Source organism: Castanea sativa, chromosome 3, assembly GCF_040712315.1.
Source record: "Castanea sativa cultivar Marrone di Chiusa Pesio chromosome 3, ASM4071231v1".
In the NCBI taxonomy this organism is placed as follows: domain Eukaryota; kingdom Viridiplantae; phylum Streptophyta; class Magnoliopsida; order Fagales; family Fagaceae; genus Castanea; species Castanea sativa.
This window is the reverse complement of record NC_134015.1, coordinates 50,264,007-50,286,059: the sequence shown is the minus strand read 5'-3', so window position 1 is coordinate 50,286,059 and position 22,053 is coordinate 50,264,007. Positions and strand designations below refer to the sequence as shown.

General features: G+C 35.1%; 1 protein-coding gene across 1 annotated transcript; it reads left to right on the top strand.

Moving 5' to 3' along the window:
* The first annotated feature begins 10,196 nt into the window (after window positions 1-10,196).
* On the top strand, window positions 10,197-11,831 carry LOC142627003 (protein JINGUBANG). The gene has a single exon (XM_075800777.1). The coding sequence runs from the start codon at window positions 10,330-10,332 to the stop codon at window positions 11,638-11,640; it is 1,311 nt and encodes a 436-aa protein (XP_075656892.1). The 5' UTR covers window positions 10,197-10,329; the 3' UTR covers window positions 11,641-11,831.
* Window positions 11,832-22,053: the final 10,222 nt, after the last annotated feature.

The window sequence follows — 22,053 nt, the reverse complement described above, 5'->3', positions numbered from 1 at the left end:
AAAGAGGTTCATTTGGAAAAACTTTATAACTCGCTTTGGAGTCCCACACACCTTGATTTCTAATAATAGACTCCAATTTGATAGCAAGGCTTTCCGCCAGTATTGCGCAGATATGGGAATAAGGAATGGATATTCCACACCGACCTATCCTCAAGGAAATGGTCAAGCCGAAGCTACAAATAAAGTTATTTTGGCTGGATTAAAAAGGCGTTTAGATGATGCTAAAGGGCGTTGGGTAGAAGAATTGCCTCATGTGTTATGGGCCTATCGCACTATGCCCCGAAGATCGACTGGCGAGACACCCTTTTCAATGACGTATGGAATGGAAGCTGTAATCTCATTGGAGTCGGGTTTTCCCACCTTGAAATCCGACCAATATGATGATGAAAGTATTCATGACATGATGCATGATAGTTTAAATACCATCGAAGAAAGAAGAGAAGTAGCCAGTGTGAAGATGGGAGATTACCAACAAAAACTCAAGCAAACATATGATAGGGGAGTTAAATCAAGACCCTTGGTACTAGGCAATTTGGTTTTAAGAAAAGTGGTAGGAACAGTAAGAAATCCTACTTGGGGTAAGTTAGGTCCAAACTGGGAAGGGCCGTATAGAGTGACATCAGTAGCAGGTGTAGGGGCTTATCGTTTGGAGGATCTGGATGGAAGGGTGGTTCATCGCCCTTAGAATGTAAATAACTTACGATGTTATTATTATTAAGAAAAGAGGTTTCTTTTGTATCAGTGGTATGTTCATCCTGCTTCATTATCATATGTATGTCCTTTTACTTATACAAATACAAGTGTTAAACTGACCTTAGTCTTTGTTCGGCTCCTCGGGCCACAAGACTAAGAGAAATTAACAACTTATATAAATACAAGTGTTAAACTGACCTTAGTCTTTGTTCGACTCCTCGGGCCACAAGTCTAAGAGAAATTAACAACTTATACAAATACAAGTGTTAAATTGACCTTAGTCTTTGTTCGGCTCCTTGGGCCACAAGTCTAAGAGAAATTAACAACTTATACCAATACAAGTGTTAAACTGACCTTAGTCTTTGTTCAGCTCCTCGGGCCACAAGTCTAAGAGAAATTAACAACTTATACGAATACAAGTGTTAAACTGACCTTAGTCTTTGTTTGGCTCCTCGGGCCACAAGTCTAAGAGAAATTAACAACTTATACGAATACAAGTGTTAAACTGACCTTAGTCTTTGTTCGGCTCCTCGGGCCACAAGTCTAAGAGAAATTAACAACTTATACAAATACAAGTGTTAACATTACCTTAGTCCCTATTCGGCTCCTTGGGCCACAAGCCTAAGGGCAATTAACAACTTATAAACGAGACATGTACGACTCTAATAGGCATAAGCCTAAAGGTTATCAACCTCCCAAAAGAAAGGATAAGTGCCGACTTCATATAGTCTCAATCTCATCTAGTTAAGTGTTAATTTAAGCAATCTTTATGTGTGTTAAGTTAGCTTTGCTTCTTGTTTCATGAAGTTAAGCGTTAATTTAAGCAATCTTTAGGTGGATTAAGTTAGCTAACTTCTTGTTTTGTTTTTCAAAATTACATGAAGATTAGGCGTTAATTTAAACAATAGTTAGGTTTGTTTAGTTAAGTTTGCTTCCTACTTAGTTTCTCAAATTATAAGTGTAAAAATGAACAATTGTTGGCTTATAGTGCGATTTTGGTTGGTATGATCCAATGCATGGATGCATGAAAATTTAACATTTGAATAGCAAGGCAAGGAATTGACAAACGCATAATAGAAGAACAGATAGTTGCCTCTTGTAATAAATTCATAACAAAAAAGATTGCAGCCATGTTGTCCCTTACGCCTATTCATTTAAAAAAAAAAAAAAACAACAACAAAAGGTAACGACAGATCAACAAAGAAGAAAAAGTAACGAGACTAAGCAATGGGTTGCTTGTCTTTCTTCTTCTCTGGTTCTTTCTCTTTCTTTTTCTTCTTCGCCTGCTCTCCTTCATTGGGGTCGGCTTCAGTTACTTCATCCACGGGCTTGGCTGAAGGAGAAGGGTTTTCAGTTGGTGGCACACCAGATGAATCAAGAGCTGGAAGGGGTGCAGCTGAGTCACTTGTAGGCTTGGGGGGAGCAGGAGCTAAGTGCAAGGCAAGGGGGTAGTAAATATTGTCAGGAGCTCGGAGCTCAGATTTAGTGGCTACCTCGGCAGCATCCAAAGCCCGACCCCACACTTCCAAGCAAAATGCTCTGGCAACCCCTTTAAGTTGGGCGGTTAAGCTGTCCGCTGCCTTCTTCATTCCGGCGTCATATGCTGCTTGCTCAACATCAGCCTTCTCCTGTTCCTTGGAGGCTAGCTCTTTCTTTGCTTGTTTAAGCTCAACAACAGTAAGGGCAAGCCTGTTTTGCGCTTGTTTCTGAGCCTTGAGAGCAAGATTCGCCTGCGATTCGTAGGTCTGCAAAGCAAATTCAGCATTTTTCTGAGCCTTTTCCACCTCGGATAAGCGAGTGAGGGTCTCTTTCAGGTTCTGCTCCGCTTCGTTTTGGGCCTTCACGGCCACCTCAGCATTATGCTCAGCTTTCCTGGCCAAGTCCAATGAATGGTCCACCCATTCCTCAGCCATGAAGGAAGCTTGGACCGCCTACAAAGTGTGTGAGTTAAGAAAGTTAGACTTAAGAAAGATAGATATATTAAGTTTTTATCAAAATAAAGATGGAATGTTAAAGACTATGGAAAGTACCTTAGCTAAATCCTGTTTCAAGGACAGGAAGACTTCTCTTTTGCGGAAAGACCGCAGTTCAGCCATGTCTTCTGGAAGACATAGAGCCTTCTCCAGACACTCGGCCACCAAACTTGAGGAACCCTTCTGTGGGTCCCTAAGGTTGGCGTCATCCAAAACGAGACTACCCGAACTTAGGGTGAAGTTGGGGCGCCAAATGGATGCCTTCCTTATTAACTCACTATTGGTGTCCTTGGAAGGTCCAGTGTGAGCAGTTTTCTTAGAAAGGGCTTTTCCAGCCCTGATATCTTTAGAAGAAGGGTCAGGGTTCTCCCCTTCTTCAATTTCTATAATATTTTTGCTACTTTGGCCCCTTTTCCTTTTTTTATCTGCAACCTCCGAGGAAGGTGTACGGGTCACGGCTGGGGTAATGGGACGAGAAGGAACAGGCACCACTGGGGAGGAATTTCCTGCATGTGCTTATAGCAAGGCCAGTAGGTCAGGCTCTTTCTCTTGGAAGCCCATTGCGCTGGTTGAAGGATTAGAGCTGCAAGGAGCGTCTGCGCAGTAGAAAACTTCAAAGTCTTTCTCTGTTACCTCGGGATGATTTGGCTCGGGAGTTGAGGCTCTTTCTTCGTCTACCAAAAGATTTGCAGATTGCTCCGGGGGGTAAAGTAGTCTGGCGGCAAGAGGGGCGGGAAGTTGCGCGTCCTGAGTTCCTGTGAGAGGAGGTGTAGGTAGTACAAATCCAGGAACCGCAACGTCAATCCGAGCAAGCCGAAGATCCCTAGCTCGGATTACGTTTTTCGGGCTTTGGAAGCGTTTAGTAGAAGGAATGTAGCCGAGAATGACGTGGGCTGCTCGGAGCTGCCCGTCTCTGTGTAAAAATATTTCTAATCAAAGAATCCTATTTAAATCCTGACAGTTCACAGAGGCTAGATTTAGAGCAGTGTGGTAGTTGTCTACAGTAAGGAGTGAAATCGTTAGCAAGAGTTAATCAATGGTGAAAACATACACAGAAAACGGTTATTCCTAAATATTTGGTCGATCCTCGGGAACCCTACCTGGCACCCCCATCTTGGGTAGGGCAGTGTAAGCCGTCATGCTAATTTCCCGATATGATGAGGTAATCCTCGTCCATGCCTTTGCTTGAGTTAGGCAAGCATGAGATCAACCTAACGGCGGGGACCCTACACTTCATATAGTATTTGGTTCTGTCCCTTTTTTGGTAGTTGTACACCCAGTTTATATCATGCCAAGTTAAATTGGTTCCCATTTTTCGATTAAGGGCATCTACGCATCCTAAAATCCTAAGGACATTGGGGGAACATTGTGTTGGGGTAAGCTTATAGTTTATAAGAAAATCCCGAGTCACCCTACCCATGGGAATTTCCATCCCGCCCTCGATAAAAGCTATCATGGGAATTAAAACTGACTCGGGTGGCCGTGATACGAGTAGACATTCTTCTTCCTCGCAATACTGAAGGTTTACATCGTCAGGGATCCTATATTGTGCTTTAAAGGCGGCCTTTGCCTCATCCATTTTTACTAACTTAGCGTATCTACCCATTAACCCTTATGACAGGAGAAGAAAAATAAACAAATAGAAAAAGGCAAAAAGAGAGCGGACACACCTCTGCTTAAAAACAAGTTCCTCGGGAGCTCTCTCTTCCTTTAATCCTTCAAAATTCCAAAATGAACTTTAGCCAGGCTGAAGGTGTGCTTTTATAGGGGTGGGAAAACCAAAATAAAGATGGAATGGTAGTAACTTTCCCGCTCATAATTGAGATCGCCATCTGAGCCGTACGATATTCATCCAGCCGTAAAACATGCGCAGGAAACGAGCCGCCTGACACCATAAATGCTCCATCGTGGACTACGAGGCATCAGAAGCGGGTTGTGGGTAGCGAAAAGACATCTGTACGTGTGAAAGCAGAATACACGAAAGAAGCATGCTTGAGAAGTTAAAACTTGGTTATTAATTTATGGTTAATAACTCAAGTGTTAAGGGGGCTGTTGTGAGGTGCCGAAGACCCGAGGACATATTGAAAGGTTTAATAAGCCGAGAAGGATAAAGAAAGAGGCCCGAGGATGAAGTGGACCCGGTGGGTAAAGGAAGAAAAAGAGACTAATGATGTAGGAGACATATTGCACATATCTGGGTATGGTTGGATACCTATGAACATCGCATTAAATGTTCTATACCAACCATTCTGGCCGCATTGAATAGGAAGTACCAGTTTTATCCGTTGCATTAATGTAGAAATGACCTGAACAGTACAAAACACAGAGCTAAAGCTTCTATCCACTACCGACTATAAAGGAACAGACAGGTGTCAATAGTAAGGGGTAGAGTAGATGGTGAGGTGTAGGGCTGGGATGATAAGGGCAAAGGGTATAAATAAGAGAGGAAAGACACAGAATAGGAGACTTTTGTTGTTGTGACCCTCTCTACAAATTCATTGTATTTGAATCTTGAGTCAGGAACCATTGTCGTAATTGTAATTGTTGTCATCAGTCCTTACAGATATAATTTGTGTATTTGGTTTGTATACAGATGTGATGCGGAGGGCTTTTTGTTTCTATCATTGCATTCAAACGACAGTACTAAAAATGATTTCAATTCTTGGTCGGCTGTAGACTTTCTCCACATCACATGTTATGACCTTATTATTACTTTGATCTCAAGCTCGCTCATTTTGCAATCTAAATTATAGAGCATCACAAAAGCTATACAATTTTTTTCCACAATGAAGTTAAGATTTTAACTAGGGTACAAGAAAAATTATATCACTTTTAATTATATGAAAAGAAATGTGCACTAACAACAATCTGTCATTTCAAATGTTATAATAAAAAAGTTGTAAAATTGTTGTGTAAGTATTATTATTATTATTAGAGTGATTGTTTGCTTTAAAATTTTACCCGAATTTTAGTAAAAGGGTAAAACTTTTTTTTTTAAAGCAAAAGGGAAGAACTTAGATATATATATATATATATATATATATATATATATATATATATATAATATTTGATAGATAGATAATGAAACAAGTGGAATGTGGGGGTTTGAACTATATATACTTGGAGAACTAGAACTATTAAAGATGTTATCAGTGCTGTGTTATCACTTTAACCCCTTATATTTATCAATTGAAATCATTTCATTTTACAGTTAACATTAAATTTAGGGTGTGTTTTTTTGGGGTGAAAACTGCTGATGGGGAGCAAAAAAAGAAGTAAAAATAGGAGAGAAAAGAGGTAATTAGTGAAGAAGGCCTTGACTAAGGCTTGGAGCCTACGCATGAGGGCCGCATATATGGGCTAGCTTGCTAACAATGGGAGAGTGAGAGTATATTCGCTATTGGATTATTAATTAGAGATGACCCAGCCATTACGCTCATTCACTCATGGCCCTTAAATTTGCAAAGAAATTGGGAAAATCTAACTGTGCTCCAATTATGGCCTAATGGGAGACCAAATGGATAATGAAGAGTCCCCTAAAAAAAATGGATAATGAAGAGTTCAGTTTAATATCTCTAGACTTGTTTTTTTGTAAGAAGAATATCATATTTTAAGACTCTTAAAAATATTTCAATGGAAAAATTCATAATTCAAATTCCTCTATCTCCAACTATTGATGTATTAAAAAGAAAAAAAAAATCTTTCAATCCTGTTTTAAAAAAATAAAATAAAATAAAAAAATCTTTAATTCCATACCTCTGTGAGCACTTGGTCAATGAATGGTCAACAACCCCCATGGGCAGGGGGAGCTTTATTTACTGCCTTGGCATACCGTTGAGCATTATATCTTAAAACTAGACCCAAGCCAGCTTTGCTGATTGGATAATCTTCCTAGTGCTAAACCCTAAAGCAGTCATAGCAATTCCAAATGGCTATGTTCATTGAATACTCTTCCTGCTTGTGGCAAAACCTAAGGTAGCCATTGCAATGATCTACTAGCTAAGGATTCCATCTAAACTTTTTTTTTTTTCTGTGCTATACATTTCACTCACCAGTGTCACAATCTATTTTTTGTTGTAAGCTGACTTCAAGTTATATTCGGGCTGTGGTATACCATATACTGTTTTCTCTCACATGAGTTTTATTTTTTTTATGTTATTTCACATTAAACATTAAAAGAGTTGGGCTTCTCTAAAGTAAAGAAGAAGTTGGGTTTTACTTACTTTACTACTGGTCCAGGGCTGCTCCAAAAAAGTCTGCAGGCAGGACTCTCTCAAGTAAGACAATACATGTAAACTTTTTCTTGTGTTTGTGTGTGTGGAAAAGACAGTATATATTCACAATCATTTATAAGGAACATTTGATATAACTCTTTGTTAGCATTACATTATTTGAAATTTTTTATTGGGTTAATGTTTCAAAATTTTTAATATTGCAATTATACCTTTAAGTTTGTGATTATTTTGACTTTATCTTTTAAAGTTTCAAAATTTGAATCAGCAACTCTAAGGTTGCATTTTGTTTAGAATATATATAATATATATACACACACAAGTTTGAAAGCTTACTTTTAGATTGTCTAGACCCCAGTTGATCGATTTTAACCAAATGTAAGTCAATTCAAATTATTAGTCAATTATACTCCTGGATTCAAATTCAATTAAACATGTCACATAACCAATTTTCAGTAATAAAGTGCAAAAAAATAATTGAGACAATAATATGGTAACGAAGGAAAAAAATCATTTTAGGGTTTAACACTTACCATTAATGGAAGAATCCGCTAATAAAATCGAAGTTTAATAAAATTAACCCAAATTCTAACTTTTTATCTCCAGTAGAACTTATTGTTGTGAACCCACGAAACCTCAAACCCAGTTGAACTCTTCGACAGTGGTTCTTTCCACTAGAACACCCTAATTCGTGACTTAAATTACCAACTTGAAGGTTATCATAGTAGCAACATGTCTGTGGATTGTTGCAGCACTTTCAACTGAACACCAATTTTCACATCTTTAGTTATTTAGTTGGTGAGAGAGAGAGAGAGATTTACTTGTCGATCATGAACTTGAATTAAGATTTCAGTAATCCAGCGGCTTGATTAGTCGAGTGGTGTCAAGCTTAATTGCAGTCGAGCTAACAGTAGCAACAGTTACCTTGAGCAGTTTCTTGATTCTTTGTCTTGAATCTTGATTTTCACATACATCACTAAGAGTAAGACACACAAGACTTACAACATAGAGTCAAGAAAACAATTACATTAATTGACAACATTTTGACACAGAGTTACATGACCCTAACAGGAGAAAATCTTCAATATTGGACGGGACCCATCTCGACCAGATCATCCAACCTTTAACAAGTCAATAAAATAATTTTAGTGTTAAACTCATCTGGTTCTATCAATCACTCTCAAAACCATCAAAAAAGAAAGCAATGCATCCATTTAAGGGTGGTGGTCAACAATATAGGCTGTTTATCATACATAAACGTGGATTAATTATATTCACCATTGTTAATTTTCCTGTGGTGGAACCCATTGCTGGGCAGTCCTTCCAAACCAGCATGTATGTGGGACAGTGGGAGCAAGAGCGGAGTAATAGTAAGCTGGTTTTATTGGTGAATTGCAGGGGAAATTACACTATAGGTAATTCTACTAATTCACCCACCCATTTGATGTGAAATGCTCTTACCAATAGCCAGCCAATTTCCCCTCACTCAAAAGCTGTTACCGGATAAAAAGCAATAGTAAGCAGTGAAACTAAAACCATTGCTGGTTTTGTTGATAAACTGCCGCAGAAATTGCACTACAGGTAATTCTACTAATTATTCACCCAAAGTTTAGACTCATTTGATGTGAAATGCTCTTACCAATAACCAACCACCTCATCCAAAAGCTGTTACTAGACATGATCAGATGTGGTTGTTTAATGGTATTGATAGACGTTCTTATATCGATTTACATTATGTTTGGCAGGGATTAAAGCGGTTTGAGCAGTGACATTTCAAAAAATGTGTTATGCTTATGATGATAACTTTATCAAGGTCTTAATGATACATGTGGTATTATTTATTATTGTCACATGGTGTGAGGCCGACTAGAATTTTTTTTTTTTTTAATAAGAAAAAGAAGTTGTTACAACTTACAAACAAAAAGCAAACTAGGAGTACAACATGTCAAGAAATTCAATACTTGCGTCCACCACATTTGGTGCTAGTTTTACGCTGATAGCCTTATCAAAGTCTCAGTAGTACACATAGTATTATTTATTGTTGTCACGTGGTGTGAGGCCGACTAGATTTTTTTTTTTTTTTTAATAAGAAAAAGAAGTCGTTACAACTTACAAAAAAAAAAAGCAAAGCAGGAGTACAACATGTCAAGAAATTCAATACTTGCAGCCAGCACATTTGGTGCTGGTTTTATCTCAAGTTTGGACAAGTGGTCTCAAGTCTGAACCCACAAAACGAGTCGATATTTTCCATCAGTTGGGCTGAAAAGTGAAAAGGAAAAAAGCCTTAAGCTGTATAGTGCGCAGTTCAAGTTTGACGGCGGGAGGGGTTGCAATTTGCAACTTTTATTTTTTATTTTTTTCTGAATTGTTGCTATTTGCAACTTGCAAGCCTGCTTTAGCACCGCCATCCATTTTTCCTTTTCTTTTCCTTCCTTTTTCAATATTCTTTTAATTGCTTTTCTCATTCTAAGTAACATCTTTCTAATCAAGAAGTAGAAAAAAGCTACCGTGGTTTTTTTTTTTCCCATTATGATACCCTCACAATTAAATAATCTTATTTATATATAAGAATTACAATGTGGTTTGGAGATACTTCAATCTTCAGAAGAAACTGGATAGCGTATAAGAGGTAAAAGATGTCTCACTTTATAAAGCCCATAAATAAACAAGAACAAAAGAAAATAATGAAAAAAAAAAAAAGAGGTTCTATATGCTACACATGCTATCAATAAGGTATCTTATTTATCGAATATATCTCTCATCTCCTTACAAACATATGAATCTCATGAAATAAAAAATAAATTCTATACTTGACTTTTCTCATTCTAAGAAAAAGGTACGTGTTCTCACACGTTTGTAGGGGAGAATATACATATGTCGAATGCATGAGATATGAGATAGTTATTGTATTCTATCACACTCACAAATAAATAATTTTTTTTATTTGACATATGTGATAGCTATAATGTAGTTATAAAGGTAGTGGCTAATGATAAACCATGTGTACGAGATTTTCATATATAAGAACAGGATAGTGTTATTTACAAAATTCTGAATATTAGCCATTAACTTTAATTTTACAATTAAACTTACAAATAAACTGTTCTAAAAATATCTACTATTAGCTAATATTTTCCAGATCGACAACAAGGTCACCTTTTTTTTTCCTATCAAGTAACACCTCCCCTATTCTCTTATTGCCTCCAAAAAATAAGAAAAAAGTATCCCCCAAGCTAGCTAAAAGCCTAAAACTGGCTCCTACAAAAATAGTATTATCCACCTCCCCTCAACTTGATGCTTTCTTTACTCGCAGGCAGATCCATTCTATAAAAGCCAACCAACCCTTTGTCTCTTCAACTATTTCTCTTTCTCTTCCTCTTGAGTGTTGTGATAAAAGAACACACACACACACACACACACACAAAAAAAGCATGGGGCTTCTTCCATGTCCATTGCCTTGCCACACAGACTCAGTGTCACAATCTCACTCAGATTCATCAAGCTCTTCTACACTTTCTTCCCAACCAAGTCTTCCCTCTGTTCCTTCTCTAACCTCACCATTTCCCCAACAACATGACCAACCATTACCTAATCCAAACACAGCCCAACACCTCTGCATAGCCACTATCAAAGGCCACTCCTCCTACGTGTCCTCTCTAACTCTCGCTGGCAAATTCCTTTACAGTGGCTCTTCCAACAGCGAAATAAGCCAATTTAGCCGAGATCCTTTTGGCCTCGAAAGCAATAATTCAGTGGACAACGTGGTTGCTCTAAGCGACGGTACGGTTAAGTCCCTTGTAGTAGATTTGGAACAAGATAAGCTATTCAGTGCTCATCAAGACAACAAAATCCGTGTGTGGAAGATCAATAACAACAACAACGATTACAATACCCCAAACCAAAAGTACAAGTGCATAGCCACTCTTCCAACATTGAATGATCGTTTTTCAAGGTTTTTCTCAGCCAAGAACTACGTAAAAGTACGTAGACACAAGAAGTGTACGTGGGTACATCATGTTGATACTATTTCAGCACTTGCTATATCCAAAGATGGGTCTTTTTTATACTCAGCTTCGTGGGATAGGTCGTTCAAGATTTGGCGAACCAATGATTTTAAGTGCTTAGAGTCTGTTGGGAATGCACACGATGATGCAATCAATGCTTTAGTATTGTCCAAAGATGGATTTATTTACACGGGTTCAGCTGATAAGAAAATCAAGGTGTGGAAGAGAAAGCAAGCTGGGGACAATTACAAAGAGCATTCATATTCACATTCACTAGTGGCTACATTAGAGAAGCACAAGTCAGCTGTGAATGCATTGGCTCTAAGCAGTGATGGGTCTGTGTTATATTCAGGAGCTTGTGATCGTTCAATTCTTGTGTGGGAGAAAGATAGTGAATCTTTTGATAGTAATTTTGGTCAAATGGTGTTAGTGGGTGCTCTTAGAGGTCACACCAAAGCTATATTGTGCTTGGCTGTGGTGTCAGATTTGGTGTGCAGTGGCTCTGCTGATAACACTGTTAGGATCTGGAGGAGAGGAATTGAGAAGAGCTATTCTTGTTTGGGCGTGTTAGAAGGACATAGACGCCCAGTTAAGTCCTTGGCAGTGGCTCTTGATGGTAATACTAATAATAATGGTGGTAAAAGTGGTTCTTCTGATTGTGGTACTTCTTATCTGGTCTACAGTGGTAGTTTGGATTGTGATATTAAAGTCTGGCAAATATGGGTTCCCTCTCTATGACCCATAATTTTTTTTTTATAAAAGAAAAATTATTTTTAGTATTTTTTTTTTTACAATTTTGTAAATAAGGCTACAAGAGTGGAAGGTTTTTGCTTTACTTTTGCATTTTGTATAAGAGATTGAGAATTGTAATGTGAGTTTGTAATTTTTTTTTTTTTTGTGGACTTTTTAACTCATTTGTTTTTATATAATTTTTTTGGACATGTTAATTATAAAAATAATAAAAATTATGATTTTAAATACAATAAAATAATAAAAAAAAGAATACATATGATTGACTTAAATTTGTGGATGGTTCATTACCAACTCTAAAATTTTGGAAATAAAACTTGGTAGTTATGTTTTTTTATGAACATCTTTTTAATATCACACTTATTTATTTTTGGGTGAAACTGTCCTTTTGTCAATTTTCAACAAATAAGAAAATAAAATTTTCATTAAAAATTAATCCAAAGGCAAACGTGTTTTGACTGAAATATCCAGATAGTGCTATATGGGGACGACTTAAATTTTGGAGGAAAGATTCTATTTTTCCTGTATGAAACTTTGTGTAAAAATTGACATAGGGGCCCATGATCTAGAAGCTTAAGACTAAGGTTGTCTTAAATTTCTCAGCTTTGATTATAAGTACTGAACTATGGCCAAAAATTGAGATAAGAAACGTGATCAAAGTTGCTTTGATGGCATCACGGTTTTGAAATTATTGCTCCAGTGTTTTTCCTTGTTGTGCCTTAACATGACAGGAGACCTAACACCATTAAGAGCTACTTTCATTTGGACAAGGACCATAGCTGGGTTGGCAGATTAGGGAAAAAAGCTAACTTCCCCTGTCTTGTTCTTTTGCGTTCACCCATTTATGATTTAACTTCCACCCTCCTCTTGTTTAATGCTCCAGTATTGCCTGCAAGAGATGCCAAGAAAATTAGCAGCTTAAAGGGGCTGAATGTTGTTTTAATATTTACTATTTCTATAGGTTATGTGTGCAGAGTGTGAGGTAGGATTAACTTTTTGTTATTATTTGCTTATTTAATAAAAGTTGACAGAAGTACAATTGTCACTAAAAAAAAATCAGGCTTTAAAAATATAAAGTTAATGTGTGATTGTGTATGATGATTGAATGATAAGCGGAAGCATGAAAGAGAGAGCATGCACAAAAGTTTACGTGGTTTAGTCTAACAGTCTACATCTACAGTAAGAAAGCTCTTGATGATTACATATTATATTATGCACTTATGTTACAATGAACACTATATAAAGTTTATATACTAGAGAGTAGTTGACTACCACTAGGCTAATTATAGACTAATCTAAAAATTAACATACTTGTTGTACAAGTACATCAGCCTACAATGGTTTGGGTCACTCGGGCTATAATAAACTAGTAAGCTAAGGAAACTTATCCAAACACACGCTTATGTCTTCTCCATTACCAAATGATGTTTTTATTTGTTTGTTTAATAAGCAGGTAACCAAAAGGCTTCAAGATAACTGTGTAAATTTCTTTTTTTATTTTATGATAATGCGTTTATTGGTGTGATGTGCCATATAATCTCGACATGCCTATATGCTGACAGGTTGGGGCAGCCTCATCTCTCCGACCTCATATGGTGCGCCAAAATGAATGGCTGTTTTAAATGGTTGCATTTATGCAATTCAGTAACACTCAAGATGGTAAAAAAAAAAAACTATTGTGCAAAGCCTAAAAGCACCATGGGACATCAAAAGAAATCCAAATAAGATTGACAAACATGTTTCAATCGAGTTGTGTTGAATATTGCCTCAAATTCCTATTCAGTTTTGGTTTGAGTTTCCTTAACCCCAAATCACAATAATTGATATTAGAGATTCCGTCGTTGCACAAAAAGTTGAGGCTCGGAGCTGGAAGCTTATGAAGTCCATTGAATTTGATTGACACTTATTGATCAGCTCATAAAATGACTCTGTTGATCATTTCATTATCAATCGTGGCATAGTATAACATTACTAGATGGTGAGTTTAATTTCCTCCAATCTGCAATAGCAGTGAAAAAGGCCTATAATCCAAAAATATATTACTGAATTTTGACGTCTTCTGTAAACTTAATAAAGTTGCATAATGTTTGGTGGAACTCATTTTATTTACAACCTTCTCTGATTTTACAGTACATCTTGTCAAGAGGATTCTTAGATTGAATAGAAATATAGAATTAGTTGTTCTAGACTACTTGCCAGCAATTTTTTTTTTTTTTTTTTATTTTACTTTTGAGTTTAGAAGTGCAGCAGTGCAAATTTGGCAAAGTAAGTTCAGGCAATTTCTTTTCAAAGGCTTGAAGAGGTTTCAGAGAAAAAGGAATTACAAATACAGTAATATCTTAGTATACTCTTATTAAAACCAAAGAAACATGGACACTTCATATAAAGTGTAGTATTTGTGTCATGTTCATGTTATACTGTGTTATATTGGCATTGTACTGACCGTTTTATGTTATAATTTTTCAAAAATTGCTCATATTCACTGTGTCATATATATCTGTGTTTGTGTTTCTTACGCTAAAACAAAGTATGTTTTACAACTCTTAGTCTCTCTCAAATGATTTCATTAGTACTATCTTTCATATCAGTGTGGCAATCTGGCATGCAAAATCCGAAACTTTGTTTTTAATATAATTAAACTAATATTTCAATAGGAGGGTCAAAGATTTTATCTCTTAATTAATTGCAAGTGGCATGAGAGTTAGGTTAAAAGCCTCTAGCACTCAATCCTCAAATTTGATCACCCAGTGAAAAATAGGCAAAGATAATGGAGATGGGACTTTAGGAGACACGGGACAAAATAATATTTGGTAGTCCAGTTAAATGTGATTATAAAAGATTATAAACATTCTCACCTGTTTCACGTTCTAGAGAGAATTAAACCTAGCTTCTCCAAGCTTCGTTTCTGTACGGGTTTCGGCCACGTTGAAAAGTACTTTGTTAAAAGGAAAAGCTCTGGCAGTCTCTTTTATAGCTTTGATTATAATAAATATTATCACTAAAATCAAAAGAACTATAAAAATATTATCTGATGCACTGCACCTAAACTTTATTATAAATCATTATACTAATGTGACAAAATTTAAAATTGATAACATTTCCACACTGGGGAACCAATTTCAATCCAAGTGCACCGTAGGAATTTAACGAGAAAAGTACATTATACCTAACACAAAGATTGCTGCAAATTTCCTACTAATTAGGCATTTAGGCTATTAGTTATAGACATTTTTTGAGGTAGGTAGTAAATCAAATTAATGTCAAAATATGTCATGCGAATAGAAATATCAATTTCATGTCAACTAATAGTAAGATACTGCCCAAAGTTCAAATCTATCAAATATTATTAAAAGATTGGTTTGTTGAATGATTAAATCGTAGTCATGTTGAAGTAATTGCGATTTGGCACGTCTTCTTCTTTTGTAAACTAAGGCATTGAAATTGGTTCTAACTTATTTACAAAAAAACCACTCAACAACATTACTTGAAAACTAAAAACAGGTATAATGAGTTTTTATAATACATGCTTTAAACACCTTAAATTAAGAACTGTAACTCAAAACACTTTTGATTGAAAAAACTCCTATCAAATACAGTTTTCTTTTGAGAGCCCACAGTTTTCAGTGTTTAAACACTAAAAATTGTTATTTGAGCTTGCATACCAAACAGGCCCTGGATCTATAAAACTCTGCAGTTAAACATGTTGTTTACATATTAACAACAGATTCTCCATCTCCCTTTCTTCCATTGACTCTCTTGTTATGTAAATTAGATCCTTAACTCTAGGACCACAATATTAGATCCATATAAGAGTGGTGTTACTCTTATCGCAACAAGCTATATGAACAATTATGAAAAATATATAGTGTCCCTGACATTACTCTACTTCTTTGCAAAGCCAAATTGCTTAGAATAGCTGGATCTGCTGTAAGAATATGGTACACAACTGTACTTTTAAGTTTTCGATGCATCAAATTCCACAAATCTAAAACCAATACAAAAAAGTTGCACATGTTAAATCTTATCCACAGTTCCCAAACCCCCACTTTCAGCAAAAGTGAGATTGAGGCTGCAATGTAAACTTAAAAGTAAATCCAATATAAAGATTTCTCGTATTATAACTTTATAAGCTTAAATATCTAACTTCAGTGCAGATCACAAAGACTGAAAATCACATGTCTGGACTCTGGTGATGTGAAGCCTCATGCAAAATAATTGGTGAGAGGAGAGGTCTGGTGGAGTCCGAACCGTATGCAATTATGCAAACTCATGCATGTCTGCTCTGTGGTCCATAAAATCAAGTTGACACAAGAGACTTATCCAGCAGATTTGACAATATAAATTTCTGGTATGATGCCAATGACAGAGAGCAGGTTATCACATCACAGCAAGAAACTAACCAATCACGCGGTAGCTTGTAAAGTATAAGTTATGTGGCTTTATTTTTAAGTTGAAAGAGGCTTTCATTCAAGAAAACTGTGGTAATGATACATAGTCGAGGCATCTAATGATAACCAAAGAGCAACATATGTTCATTTATTAGTCTCCTTGTAACCGCATGTGTTCAACAAAACTCAGCTGAAAGATTGTTAATATGGTATCTGCATTCATCAACAAGTGAATGTATGGATTTATTAGCCTTATATATGCTGATTTCTAATAAGATTTACAATCTCCTTGGGTTTTATTTCAACATGCAAGTTTCTAACTCTCAACTTTAGTAGTCATATAGATTATAGAGGCCATCACGATGGGGCCAGGAGGTTTGCTATTATACATTTGTGGTGGTGATGCCCTTAACCATAAAATTCCCTATTTGAACCCTGAGAACATGTCATATGAATAGTTGTGACAAATGTCGACCTCTTCTTTTATGATTCAATAATTGAAATATGAGAATTTTAACCTATATGCTTCCTTTGAAAATATTTGTAAATATCAACCAGACTATTGTACTATAAGGTTTTTGGCCATAGACAGAGCCACCATTTGACTTGCCACCCCAATTTTTTTATTTATTAAATATTAGTATATACATAAGTACTAATATGAGCAATTTTATTCTTTAAATAACACTTTGCCCCCTCTTAACATTATCATTTATTTTGTTAAGAGTAATGTTGTAACCATAAATTTTTCTACAACATTTTTACAAACTATTAATATAAAAAATTCTTATTGGTTCGCATCTGAAGCCACCACTTACATCATTTTTTTACTTATTAACAATCACTCACCATATCAATAATTTGAAAAAAAAAATTTTGTAACCCTAGCATTTTTCTTCTTTTTAAAGATCATAAAAAAATCTATAGATCTAAAATCTAAAAAAAATTATACAACCTCAGAATAATTAGCCTAATAACAAAAATTACCAATAATAAAGTTTTAAAAAAAATTAAGCCAAATCAACCAATTTTACCCAAAACATAACCTAATTCTTAAAAAAAATTAAACAAACAAATTTTGTCCTTATTAGCAAAAGGCGCATGCATCAAAGATATAAAAACAAAAAAAATAAGTGGCAAAACCGGCACACACATCTAATAACAAAGTTGTCTCTAACTCTAAGTTTTGGCTTCTTTAGGCTTCTAGCTTATACAAATATTTAATTATGAACGTATACAAATCAGAGCATATACTAAACTACACTCTTTCCCGAAGACAAAAATTTGAAAATTTTCCCTAATTTCTCCGCGAAATTGGAGAAAATTAAAAAATTCTCAATGAATTGCAATCATGACTTCACGGATAACTTGGACATAAGTACATAACATAATTTTCCAAGATGGGCCAACCTAAGGCCCAACTTGGAGGAAATTTGGGCCTCCTTTCGTACTTCGTAATTATCTGTAATCTGAATTTGAGTTTGTGGGACTGGACAAGACGACAATCTGAAGAGTGTGAAGATATTTGCATTTTCCATAAGCCGACAAAGAAGAAAGAAACTAAAGAAAGGACTAAAGTCAACTAGTGGTTTGACTTTAATCATTGTACGTACTTTATCTCTCAAAAAATATCATTTTCTTAACATTAACCAAACATTCTAGTTTGCACCGCAAATTCCTCCCCTTTGTTCTTAAATGGGTCCCATCCCTTACCCTCCAAGACTTTTTTTATTTTTTTGGGCATAATCACCTTCCAAGACTAATTAGGAGGATTAGGAAAACAATAAAAGTCATATTACACATAATATTTTCATAATTCTTGATGTAATTTACTATTAGTTTATAATAAAAGTAGTATTAGTTTGTTAGTAATCTATATATGAAAAGTTAATATTGTTTCGGTCAATTGACTCTCTATTGGTATGCTCGATTTTGCAAGGAAAAAGTGACTCTAATAACAATTGACAATGTGACAATATCGTTGCGTGAACGTTAAAGCAACTGTATAAGACGTGCTGAAATTTCTTATATCAAATAGGAGGGTAACAAGGCAGCTCATGAATTCGCCCAACATGCTCAATTCATTGACGGCTTCGTTACATGGATAGAAGAAACTCCTAGTAGGATTTGTTATAAATTCTGATGTAACCTCTATTTCAAGTTCTTGAATGAATGAAATTTGATAATTTTTCCATTAAAGTTATTGTTTCAATCATAACATTCTACCGTAACAAATTGCAAAAGTATTGTGAAAAAATTTAGGATAAATTACTTTTTAAACCTCAAAATTTTGTTTTTATGCTTCATTTAAACATTAGATTTTCAAAATGTTTCATTAAAATCTCAACATTTCTAAAAACGTTTCATTTAAACCCTTTATCACTTTTTTTTGGTTAACCCTGTTAAACATCATGTGATTAGCTGGTTTAAATGAAAATTATTTCAAATTGTAAAGTCTAAATGAAACTTATCCAAAGCTCTAAGATTCAAAATGATTTGAAACTATAAGGTTTAAACGAAACTTTTCTTTTTTAAAACTTTAAGGTTTGAATTAAATACTTTGAAAGTTCAACAAGACTTAATTAAATCATGCAAAATTCTATATCCTGATTGCATGGGTTGATGCTCATGAGCCTAGCACGTGGCTAAAGGCGGTTGGGTAGTATTTGGAGAAGTCAATTTACTTAGGAAATACTCTATGACTTACCAAACGAGTGAAAACTTGAACTTTGAAAGTTGAAACCTTGACAATTCTTGCCGCTGCCCAAAAGTTGGAAGGTTGAAGAAGTAAATTGGGTGTGGAGCCCAACATGGGTGGCCGTTGAGTCTGTATGGCTTGGCTCCCCAATTTGCAAATAAAATAAATTTGATTCCAAAGTTGATGACTTTTCTGTTTGCCCCAGAAAATGGAATCATAATCATGACAATGAGAACTTGAAAAACCCTCACCTGAAAATTTTTAAATGACCAATAATATGGAGAGGACAATCCCACATGCTTCATACAAATTGCTCATTAACTCTGCATACTTGGCATGTTCCAGATGGTTTCTATAAAGCTCACGGTTTGGTCCTATCAAAAAAATTTCAAGTTCCAATTCCATTTAATGGTGTAAAAATGAAATTTAATGTGAGAGTGATATTGTGGTACGAATACACATGTATAGTCAAGTGTGTATTTAGATTTGGATCTTGTGAGAGTCTTATTGTATATATTACTATATATTGTAATCTCCTTATTTTATAGTGGAACTTTTTCTATCATCGCTAGTAAATATAGGTATATTATAGAACCACGTAAATTCTGTCTAATTTTTTTTCTTCCTTTTTTAATCTTTTGTAATTGGGTTTATTTTCACAAATATGCAAAACTAATATTATAACACATTAAGGACGAAGAGAGAGAGCTGGCCGGATGTAACTAACATATTAAAGTATTCCTTTATGGTCTTCTGTAAGGGTTTCTTTGATGCCCTATGAAAGCTCCAGTGGCTTCATGCATGGTGCTTAACATGCATAATGGAGTATTGATCATTTGATCTAGGGCAGAAAAATATCTACTTAAAAGTGATTTTTCTTGGGGTATTCACACTTTTCCAAACCTTTGTAGCATTGTACAGCGTCTTTGGTAGTAAATGTCAATGGTACCAAGCTACCTGCAGATTATGGTACAGGTTTTTAGTATTATTTCAAAGTTAAAGGACATATAGCGTGCACAATTTCTTCACTTTGAATATGAAACTTCAGTCTTTGTCTTTATGTTTTCACGAGTATGTCATCAATTCCGTATGTCATCAAATTTTTCTTTTTATAATTTAATGTTACAATAAGTAATAATTAAAAAGGGATTCAAACTTTGCTTCTCTTAGTAAATGAGACCATATAATGTCACTAAATTACAAGATTTGTGACTCAAGAGGACCAATTTTTATGTTCAAGATTTCCTAAACAGTTTTCACTAGCGAACCAAACTCAAAATCCATAGTTTCTAATTAAAGAAATAATTAAACTCCTTGAGAATATTCAAACTCAAACTCCTTGTTTGTTGCTTAGTTTTTGATGAAAGTCATTTATTTACCAAAAAAAATAATCAAAGCTATTGAGAATATTCCATTAAAATGAGAAAGCTACGTGTTCATTTGCGAACAGTTTATTTAACTTTTTGCTGAAAACTTTTTTATGAAAGTATACTAAAATAAACTTATATTTTGAAAAAATAAGAAGGAAAAAAAAAAAGGTTTTAAGAAGTTGTACATAAAAGTTAAAAGCTAAAACTTAAAGCTGATATCAAACTCACCCATAATACGATCATTGCCCAACGGTTATATGTGGTCTTTTATTTTGATTTTTTTAAGAAAGGGTTCTATATGGTCATTGATTGAAGAGATTAAGTTGTTTTTTACAAATTGTCGTACAAAAAAAAAAAAGTGACTACATTGATGGTCCATGGTCTTGTTAAAATGTTAATGTTTGTTTGGAAGACATACTCTTTGATTTGTTATTGTTTAAGTGGGTGATGTATGTTTCTATTTAAGTTTATAACTAAAATTTCTAACATCTTCTCTAAAAAAAAAAAAAAGTCATATCATTAATTGATCTTTATCATCTGACTAAAGTACTAACTAATTTTTTGTATTAATGAGATTAAATTATCAAAAAAGAAAATAAAAAAATTATAATTAGAACACATTCAGATTCAAGTGAAAGCCAAATAATAATGACATGATATTTAGGCCTTGTTTGGTAACAGTGTTTAAATAACGAAAACTATCGTTTAAATACTACAATATGTATTTTCACACACTTTTTTACCTATACGTATTTTCACAAAACTTAAGCAACATTACTAAAAATCTCTTACCATATCCTAATATTGTCTGATCTTTGTGGTTGAAATCTCACGTTACCCTCCCCTACTGTCTAAAACAAACTAGGATACACAAAGCCTGACCAGTGTCTATACTTGGGTTTCCCATTAAAACATGGAACCAAATCTCCTAGGGGCAATGCATGCCTCCACTCAGCTGTAAAGAAGTCTGCAGCTCTTTTATGTTCTTTTGGGGTCGCTTCAATGTTTATCGATGAAATGACAGAAGCACTCTTTAGTGGTGGAATTATGTGCCTTGTAATTGGCCACAAGACTAATGCTGATAGGCTTTTTAATATAGACGAGAGGTGGAACCTGTAAAAATTGGACAAGTCCAATGAAAGTACTAACTTTATTACTTAGGGTCAAACAGAAAAGTAGAAAATTTAGCCATAAAAAAGGAAAAAATAAAGTTAGAAAGACAGGATAAACGGGATTCTTCTTTTTCCTTCGCCTTTTTGTGAGAAAAAGTGTAGAACGGGAGAAATCATAAATATTATTATTACCATTAACGGTGTACAGTATATATAATATGTGGCATTGAAATGGTTTCTCTTCAATCTCCTCCAATATATTTTTATAGGAAGTTAGTATTATTCACATCACAATATATACTATTTAAGTATGTGTTAGGGGGAAAATTCTTAGGTAGTCTCGGAGTATAATGAAATGGTATTTTCTCCTCTCACATTTATGGTAGACCCCACTATAAATTTAATGAGCAGACCCCACCATGAATGTAAGAGAAGGGAGCATCATTCTCAGTGCTCCGGGACTACCTAAGAATTACTCGTCTTAGGGATTTTTTTTGTGCATGAAATCTCACAAAAGCTAAGGTATAATTAAAGTTGGAGGCTCAACATATTCCTAATATATACCCTACTTCTTGTCCGCCTCCCTTCAATGCTAGTTAGTCTGCACAGAAGTTAGCTTCTTGGTAGATATGCCTGAACTTTGCTCACCATTCTCTTGTGAGCAGGTTTCTACAATCAAAGATAAGCATATCGATGCACATGGTTGAGAGAAACCTCTCAACCAATTCCCTAAATGGTCATGGATTAGGTCTCCATTTCCTACCGGGTCAGCGTTACCTTAGACAATGTCATAACTGTTTAGTTTTACATTTCAGACAAAGCTTAGGTACAGT